General features: G+C 39.8%; 1 protein-coding gene across 1 annotated transcript in view; it reads left to right on the top strand.

The window, feature by feature from the left end:
* Positions 1-10,102, top strand: part of ERCC6 (ERCC excision repair 6, chromatin remodeling factor) — a 111,635-nt gene that overhangs the window by 23,944 nt on the left and 77,589 nt on the right. Inside the window, exons 3-4 of the mRNA XM_007938610.1 lie at positions 3,128-3,236; positions 8,312-9,038. Coding sequence (XP_007936801.1) covers positions 3,128-3,236; positions 8,312-9,038 — 836 coding nt within the window. The remainder of the gene's footprint in view (positions 1-3,127; positions 3,237-8,311; positions 9,039-10,102) is intronic.

The following is a 10,102-nucleotide window of genomic DNA, read 5'->3' as shown; positions in this document are numbered from 1 at the left end:
TTGTAAGAAGGGACCATTCCCTGGAGAAGGATGTCATGCTTGGTAGGGTGGAGGGTCGATGAAAGAGGGGGAGGCCTTCAATGAGATGGATTGACATGGTGGCTGCGATGATGGGCTCAAGTATAGCAGGGATTGTGGGGCTGGTGCGGGATTGGGCAGTGTTTCTTTCTGCTGTGCATGGGGTCGCTATAAGTCGGAAACGACTCGACGGCACTTAACAACAACAACAACAACAACCTCCCCCATTTCTGCTGGTGTGTCTCCATTAACTTCAATATACAACCCATACTCAATAAGATTACTTTGTACTTATTTCTTATAAATTTGATGTTGTATTATTTTTAGGACTTAATTATTGAATTTACTTCTTGAAAATATCGTATACTTGGTCCTTAAGCTTGTCAATGTTGCTGCTTGTTTTGGAGATCTCTTTTATTTTTGTATTCCCATATGTATAGATGTGAGTATTTATTTACTGCTTTTGCCTTTCCATTTGGAGTATTCCGTTGAATAATGCAGAGCTGATTTGGTGGTAGCATATTCCCAGAGCTTCTATTTTTGGGGGAATAGCTTGATTTCCCCTCGTTTTTGAGTGACAGCTTTGCTGGGTAAAGAATTCTTGGTTGGGAGTTGTTTTCTTTTAATATTTTATATATGTCTCTCCATTTTGTCTTCTGGCCTCTAGAGTTCGTGGGGAGAAATCAGCACTGCAATCAGTGCTATGAAAGCCCCTTGGTATACTATATTGTGTTTTTCTTTTGCTGATTTCAGAATTCTCTCCTTGTCTTTCATTTTCAAGAATTTTATTTTTATTAGGCTATGACATGAAACTGGTCTTTTTGTGTCTTTTCTAATTGGATTTTGTGTGGCTTCCTATATTTGCAGGTTTGGTTCTCGGTTCAGATATGGGAAATCCTCTCTGATTATCTTTTGTAAAATTTTTTCTGTGCCTTTATTGTTGTCATTATGCTGTGGGATTCCAATAATTCTAATGTTAGATTTCTTAATTGAATTCTTTTATTTCCTGTTGTGTTTGTTGACTTTTCTTTTTCCTCTTGCTTCTCTTGAGACTTGATGTGTTCACTTACTTTGTCTTCCATTTCATTTATTCCATTTTCTTTCTGTTCAACTCTGTTGTTGATCCTTCTGTTGCTTTTTTTGATTCAGTGGCTTTATTCAGTTCTGGTAGTTCTCTTTGTTTGTTTGCTTGGTTAATATTTTGAATTTCTGTGTTGAGTCTCTCATTTTGTTCCTCCATTTCATTTCCTGATCTGTACTAGTTTGTTTCCTGTGTGCTTTTTGCTTTTTTGAAACATAGTTAACACTATAGTTAACAAATTATCAATTTTTTAAATTATTCCAGCCTCCATAGGAGAAATTTCTTCTTCTTCATGATTTGATTTTGTTTGGTCCTTCTTTTGCATTTTTTGTGTGTTTTACTATTTTTTTAACTGAACTTAGATCATTTTGTTATTTTTACTTTAAAGTGTATATTTTTTGTATGCGTGGGAAAGTTTTCTAATTGGAGTCTCTGGTGGCAAAAGCCAGGTGCCCAGTTGCCAGCCAAGAGGCCAGAACCCATACCCACTAGCTGCGTCACAGGATAAAGATATGGCAACTTGCCTCCACAAAAACTCACAGCCCTTGGAATCCCATGGAGCAGCTCTCCTCAGCTCCACAGGGTCACTATGAGTCAGAACTGACACAGTGGCAGGAGATTGGTATCTTTTGGGAACTACTAGAAGGCATTCTTATCTTTAGGTTTTTTTTTTTCCCCCCAGTGTTGATGCATGAGTTATGAGTGCTTGACCTCTGAAATTCAATATGCATGTGCAGGAGGGGAGGTTAAGCTGCTTGCAGATGCTGACATGAGCCACGGGGCTTCACCTTTCTGTGGCACAAAGATGGGAGGCTCTTATTATTTTTCCCTCATGGGTGCCCTGCATAGGTTTGCCCACTGTGTCCTGGTGAGGGCTTTTTTCCCTCTGTGTCACCCTGTCAGTCTGAAGTGTTCCCCTTGCCGTGCTGCCCTTGCTGTTCCTCCTGGTCCTAGTACCCGTTTGTCTTAGGACTCAGTGAGATTCACCTGGGCTCTCTCATAGTACCATACTCTCCATTTACCCCTTTCTAGTTGGTTGGACAATCTACTTGCGTAGTGATACTGCCTTGGTAACCCAAGGAGGGGGGTCGCTATGAGTCAGGTCCGACTCGACGGCACTTAACAACAACATCAACAAGTTGTGTAGCCTGCTAACTCCCACGGCCATTTTACACTGCCTTAAAAACATCTGGGTATAGCTTCCTCAGATTAGCTCCTTTTCTGTGCTCTCTTGTTTGGGGTGTAACCCAGCCCCAGGCCCCCCCCTCCCCAAAATGGGGAGCTCTGGTGGCATAGTGCCTAAGGCATTTGACTGCTAACCAGAAGGCTGGCAGTTCAAACCCACCAGACACTCCTCGGAAGGAAGGATGGGCAATCTACTTCCATAGTGAAACCACCTTGGAAACCCAAGGAGGGGTTGCTGTGAGTTGGATTTGGCTCAATGACAGTGCATTGCGTTGTTGTGTTGCATCCCAAAATGATTGTGATGAATGAGGGCTCCTGATATTAGCAGCTGGTTCTCTCAGCTTCTGTGCTGTCCCTGCTTCTCGTCTCTCCTGCTTCTGGACTCACCCTGATTGTCCACCACCTCAGCTGTTGTCTGGAATTCTGCAATCTCAGTCTGTGCTTGTTTTTATTTGTTGATGCAGTAAGTAAGTTGCTGGAGGACTAAATGGGAACCTCCACTCAATTTGCCATCTTGCTCTGCCCCTTATTTCTGTTTTGTTGTTGTTGTTGTTGTTGTTGTTATGTGCCGTCGAGTCAGCCCCGACTCATAGTGACCCCTCCTTGGGTTTCCGAGGCAGTATCACTACGGAAGTAGGATTGCCCAACCTTCCTTCCGAGGAGTGGCTGGTGGGTTTGAACCGCCAACCTTCTGGTTAGCAGTCAAGTGCCTTAGCCACTATGCTACCAGAGCTCCCTATTTCTGTTTTACTTTTGATTGAAGTGTTTAAGTTTGTAATCCTGCCTTTTATATTTAGTAATAACTTCATTGCAGTTTTCTGTGTTTGATATTTGCCATTTAAGGAACAACAGTTAAAGAAGATCACAGCAAAACAAAAACGTCTTCAGGCAATCCTTGGAGGAGTAGATGTGACTGTTGAAATAGATCCTACCAACTTGGAAGAGGATGCAGGTAAGGACTCTGAACCATTTCTCTGTGTTCTTGAACTGATGCCTGATCCCTCTACCCAGTAGAAGGTAGCTATTAATCTTTGCTAGGTTTCGAGGAAAATACATTTTTTTGTCTTTACTGTCAAAACAGATTTAGGGCAATTTCATTCTCCACACCTGCAGAACCAAATCTCTAAGTCATAAGGGGTTTTTAAAGAATGAAAGTAAATTTTTAACTCAGTTCACTAGAGGCTGCTGGTGTATTATGTTTAATAAATTGGAAATCTTAACATGTTTTATGTAATTAATTTGATAAAGACAACTAACATCTTGATTGAATTGCATATTGTAAGCCTAGCATCATCAATCAGCTCTCTTAGAATTGCTTTCACATATCTTTGTGGAACATATTTGGCAGGCTTTCCAAGCATCGATTTTGTTGTTAAGAAAAGGCATCTTCATTCAGGTTATGCAGTGGCCATGTGATCTGCCTATATCACTGCCTTGAATGGTTATCTTTTGAAAAACTGTGATAGTTGGAGCTGTGTGTCAACTTGGCTGGACCCCAGTTCTGTGTGGTTGTTCCCATGATGGGATCAGATGACTGTGTTCTGAGTGTCCAGTCTGCCCAAGGGGAGTTTCCCTAGGGGTGTGGCCTGCTTCCAAGATATCCAGGGACATCCTGGGAAGAGACACATTCTTTGAGGGATTGGAACCCTGGTGTGTGGACTACAAACTTCCGTGAGTGAGCAGCCCACCGCTCGGCCTGGAGATCTTGGATTCGTCTTTCGTTGGAGTCAACAACCAGTGTACTGCCTGCCAGCCTTGAATTTCTCGGCCCCCTGCACTTATGGAAACTAAGGCTGCCGCCAGCCCGTTTCCTCCAGAGACTTGGACTTGCTGGCTTCTATATGTTTGTGAGCCATTTTCCTAAGATAAATTTCTCTCTCTCTCTAAATATATATATATACACTTTGCTGTTTTGTGTGTTTTTCTAGAGAACCCAATCTAACACAAAAACCTTTTGAGAAAATATGTAGGCTCTGGAACTAAGTATCTGTGTTGTCATTTCATATATCTGTGTATGTGTAGATGGAAAGAATAGAGATTATTTATAGCTGCTCAGTCATTTACTGCTTGAAATATAGAGTAAGATTTCTTAGTATTTAAGATCTTCAAGAAAATATTTCTACTAGCTCCAGTTTATTACAGTAAAATGAGAGAATTATGAAGAATTCACTGAGGTGCTAGAAAAAATGTTACAGAAACATGCTTTTGAAGTTCAGTCTCAGAATTCGCTAGGCGTACAACCAGTGCTTTCTGTTGCTGAGTAGCATTTTTCTTATTGGGAACAGTCTTTTATTTCATGTGTAGCTGTCTAAAAGCTTCAGCTCTCTTTCCGCTCGTATTGCCACTTTAGTAAAATTTTGCCTAGGGTTAAATAGTTACCTTCCCAAATCCAAACTCCCCTTTTCACCCTTGGCCTATCTGCAGCACCTGAACCTTTCCTGTTTCCTCTAGAATTCTTCTCTCCTCTGGTTTTCCTTTCAGTCTTCTTTTTTTAAATACCATAGCTTGGGTTAGATGCACCTTAATCTTTTCTTTTTTTAAAGCATTTTATTAAAATATAATTCATGTGTAGTAAAATACAAAAACTAAAGTGACATAGGCAAATGTGTTTTTTGTTTTGTTTTATTTTGTTTTTGCAGTGTTCCTTCCCCCTCCTCCTACCCCTGGCAACCAACAAAGAAAGCTTCCTTCCATACATAAACCTTTCCTTGACTTTTTATAATAATGAACTAATGCAATATTTGCCCTTCTGTGACTGACTTATTTCACTTAGCATAATGTCCTCCAGGTTCATCCATGTTATGGGGTGTTTTGCAGACTCTACATTATTCTTTAGTGCTGTATAACATTCCTTTGTGTGTATTACCATAGTTTGGTCATCCATTCTTCCATTGATGGGCACGTAGGTTGTTTCCATCTTTTTGCTATTGTAAATAGTGCTGCATTGAACATGGGTGTGCATATATCTGTTCCTATCCTAGTTCTCACCTCTCTAGGATATATACCTAGTAATGGGATTGCTGAGTCAAGTAGTATCTCCAATTCCAGCTTTCTAAGGAATTGCCATACTACTTTCCACAGTGATTGTATCACTTCACAGTCCTACCAGCAGAGTGTGAGAGTCCCCATCTCTCCACATCCCCACCAGTATTTGTTATTTTCTGTCTTGTTGAACTTTGCCATCAGTGCTGGGGTGAGATGGTGTCTCATTATTGTTTTGATTTGCATGTATCTGATGGTCAGTGATCGTGAGCATCTCTTCATGTGTTTGCTGGCCACTTGAATATCTTCCTTGCTGAAGTGTCTATTCATGTCTTCTGCCCATTTTCCAATTGGATTATTAATTCCTTTGGTGTTGAGGCATTGGAATTTCCTATAAATCTTAGAGATAAGTCCGTTGCCAGATACGTAATTATCAACAAGTATGAATTTGTTGCTGTCATTTTGTTATGTGCTTTTTCATAGTGTTGTTTCTTTTGTTCCATAAAAATTCATACAAAAATGCAATGGGCTAAGAATAGCCAAAGCAATCTGGAAGAAGAACAAAGTATCAAGACTTATAAAGCTATAGTAATAAAGACAGTGAGTTTTATCCCAAGGATAGACAGTAGACCAGTAGGACAGAATAGAGTCCAGCAAAGAGAGAGCCACTTGATTTATGACATAGGGAGCATTCCAGTGCAATGAAGGAGAATAGTGTTTTTAATAAATAGTTATGGGTTAAACTATATGAAAATAAAATGAATTTTGAACCTTTGCACTATGTACAAAAATAAATTCCAAATGAATTGTAGATCCAAATGTGAAATGTGAAAAACAAAACTTTTAAAATACACCATAGATCTTGGCGTAGGTAAACACTTCTTAAACAGTATACAAAAATGCTTACTCTAAAGGGAAAGATTTGTTAAATGGACTTGAAGAATGTCTGTTTGTCAAAAGATTGCAGTAAGAAAGTGAAAAGACAAGCTGCATGATACATGTATCGGTCAAAGTACTTGTATCTAGAATGAACAAAGAACTCTTAGAAATCAATTTTTCAAAGTAGTCAGAGAGCTTAAGAGAAAAGTGGGCAAAATACTTAAACATTTTCTTTATGAAAGAAGCTCTCCAAAAGATCAATAAACCTATGAAAAGGTATTCAGATTCATTAATCATCCAGAGATGCAAATTAAAGCGATAGTGTGATGCCACTGCACATGCACCAGAAGGACTAAAAGGAGTAGCAAGAATGTGGAGCAGTTGGAGCTTTCAAACACTGTTGGTGGAACTGAAAATTAATGTAGCCACTTTAGGAAACTGGTAGTGTATATGAAAGTTTAACATACTCAAAGAATTGTGCACATATATTCCCAAAGGATGTATATGAGAATATTCATAATAACACTCTTCCCAGTAGCCAAATCCTGGAAACTGCCCAAATACCCATTAACAGTGGAGTGGAAAAATTGTGGTATATTCATGTAATAGACTGCTAAAACAGTGAGAATCAGTGAACTACAATTACATTCAACAAGTATAGATATCATAAGCATAATGTTGATTAAAGAAGCCAGACAGAAAAGAATACAAACATTTCCATTTATATAAAGTTAAAAGCCAGGCAAAACCAATCTATAGTGTTAGAGCAGGGTAGTCATGACTGTTGGGGTGAGGTGGTGACTGGAAGGAGGCACAAAAGGTGCATCCAGGGGTGCTAGAAATTTCTGTTTCTTGATCTGGGTGCTGGTGTGCGGGTATGTTTTCTCTGACAGTTCATTGAGCTGTATGTGTATGATTGGTATACTTTTCTGGGACATATTTTACTTCAGTGCAAGTTTCATGAAAATTTGGCTATAGTGTTATTTGTCTGCAAGAAATCCTAGATTTTAGAATATGGATTCCTTCTGATTAAGCCATTAGATCCTTTGGTATTTGGGCTATATGGCAAACAGTTTGCTTCTCAGCTAGTGAAAGTGGGATTATTTCTGGGTTACTTTATACTCATTATGGCAAAACTTCTGATTTTAGTTCATCCCTTCAGTTGTTAGCTTCATACATCTAATATAGGGCTGTCCAGTAGACCTTTCTGCAGTGAAGAAATGGTTTATATCAGTATTGTCCAGTATGATAGCCATTAGCCACATGGGCCTTTCAAGGACCTAAAATGTGGCTAGTACAACTGAGGAACTAAATTTTTAGTTTAAATTTAAATTGCCACATGTGATTGGTGATTACCATATTGAGCACTGCAGAGCTAATGTTTTCCTGTTGAGGTGCATGCTGATTCTTTAGATGTCTGTTTGCAGTTTTACCATCTCTTGAATTTAAGTCCCTCTGAATGCTAGTATAACAAGGATGTGGAAATTTGGGAGATTATTTCCTCATGGGCTGCTACTCATTGATGAGGAAATCCCTCACTAAATTCATCTATTTATGATTATGTTATGTTGTTGTTGTTGTTGTTATGTGCCGTCGAGTCAAACCCGACTCATAGCAACCCCTCCTTGGGTTTCCGAGGCAGTATCACTACAGAAGTAGGATTGCCCAACCTTCCTTCCGAGGAGTGGCTGATGGGTTTGAACCGCCAGCCGTCTGGTTAGCAGGCAAGTGTCTTAGCCACTATGCTACCAGAGCTCCCATGATTATGTTATAGTTTTATTAAATGTAGTATGATAAATAGTGTAATAAACTGTACTTGATTCTCCATATGTATTATGGTACATCAGTGATTTCTTTTTTTCTATGAGTATTTGCAGGTGTCTGATTATTTGTTGAAAGTAGTACTTGTGGCACAGTGGTTAAGCTCTTGTCTGCTAACTGAAAGGTCTGCAGTTCAAACCCACCAGCTCCTCTGTGGCAGAATGATGTGGCAGTCTGCTCCCATAAAGATTACAACCTTGGAAATCCTATGAGGCAGTTCTACTCTGTCCTTAGAGTTGCTGTGAGTTAGAATTAACTCCATAGCAAAAGTTTTAATATATATTGAATAAGTAGCTCTTTCTGGTGTCCTCTTGGAAGGCTTATGCTTTGTTGTTGCTTTTGCAGAGCCAGGACCATCCTGCCTGGGCAGTATGCTCATGCCTGTTCAGGAGACTGCTTGGGAGGAGCTCATCCGCACAGGCCAGATGACGCCTTTTGGTACCCAGATCCCTCAGAAACAGGAGAAGAAGCCTAGAAAACTAATGCTCAATGAAGCATCAGGCTTTGAAAAGTATTTGGCAGATCAAGCAAAACTATCTTTTGAAAGGAAGAAGCAAGCTTATAATAAAAGAGTGACGAGAAAAGCTCCAGCCTTGGCTTCTTCTGAGTTGAATCCAACACTAAATGAAAGCAAACAAAAGAAGAGAAACAAAGTTCTCTCAAAAACAGATAAGCGCTTGAAAAAGCATATCACGAAACTCCAGAAAAGGGCTCTTCAGTTACAGGGGAAAGTAGGATTGCTAAAGGGAGTGAAACCACTAGAATCAGATATAAAGAGGGAAGAGGGAGTCTCTGAGAGCGAAGAATCCGAGTACTTACCCAAGGAGGAGGAGGAGGAGGAGGAGGAGGAAATTTCTGAGGCTGACCTGTCTGAAGGTGGCACCAATTATGAGCTGAAACCTCTGCTCAAAGGTCGGAAGCGGCAGAAGAAAGTTACAGTGCAGGAGAATGATGAAGACTTTTTCCCAAGTTCTGGAGAAGAAACTGAAGCAAGAGAAGGAAGAGGAGGAAGTCGGAAAACAGTGAGATGGCGAGACGATGGAGATGAAGATTATTACAAGCAGCGCTTAAGGTCAGTCTGCAGGGATTGCACACAGCTTTGTGTTTGTTTTTTCCTCAGGCAGCAGGCTTATTAATAAATAAGAATTCTAGATACAGTTTAATATGTTAGCCCCTGCATTTATCCAGACTTTGGACTTTCTGCAGCCTCAGCCTAATGGAACCACTCCTTGAGTCCTCAGTAGAGCTAACTGAGACAAAGTGCTTATACTTCTAGGTCTTTATTCAGATGTGAGAGGCAAAGCTTAGGGCAAGAGCTGAGGCAGGAGGCGTGCAGAGACCTAAAGTACGTTGAGAATTGTCACCCCAAATAAGAGTCAAGAAAAACAAACAGTTGGCTTATGTTGGTATATGGTGGCGTTTGTTGTTTTTGGTTTTGTTTTAATTTTTCTTTTAAAGCAGGAACGTGTTTAAATCATTATCGAGGACTTTCCTTCAAAAAAGAACTAAAATTTATTTAAGCTTTAGGGTATGAAAGAATAAGCTTGCTCTCTTAAGTCCTTCCTTCCTTGTTTTGAGAAGTTATCTGTAGAATTATAAACCACTATTGTGCTAAAACTGTACTTATAGGATATAGTAGGCACTTCCTTTCAATATACTTATGGGGTGAAATATGTGTTTCCTTTTCACTATCTGTGTGCTTCCTTTTTTTTTTTTTGCACTTATGGGGTAAAGCATGCACTTCTTTTCACTGGACTTGGGTAAAATATGCACTTCCTTTTTATATTCTAATGTAGTGTGTACTTCCTTTTCACAGTCATTTTTATGCCAGATATTGACTCTGCTTTTATTTCAGTGACTTTGTCAATAGATGATGCAGGTAATATATAAGGGAAGGTGAATGCAAATATACCTGAAATCAGTACTGTGTATTGCCACATGTTTTCTGTGAGCTGTGAGAAACAGTGTCTTACAGGTTTCTTGGCTGCACACCACCGCTGCACATTGAGTCTCATGCATTCACTTTCTAAGAGCGCTAAGAAACTTAGAGTGGGAAAAGACTCTGTTGAACTTTATTGTTGTTGTTAAGTGCCGTTGAGTCGTTTCCAACTCATAGCGACCCCATGCACAGCAGAA

Source organism: Orycteropus afer, unplaced genomic scaffold (genome assembly GCF_000298275.1).
Source record: "Orycteropus afer afer isolate SDZICR_OR568_19922 unplaced genomic scaffold, OryAfe1.0 scaffold00052, whole genome shotgun sequence".
Lineage (NCBI taxonomy): Eukaryota > Metazoa > Chordata > Mammalia > Tubulidentata > Orycteropodidae > Orycteropus > Orycteropus afer.
Note: the sequence above shows the minus strand (reverse complement) of the source record. Positions and strands in the feature narration are given on the sequence as shown.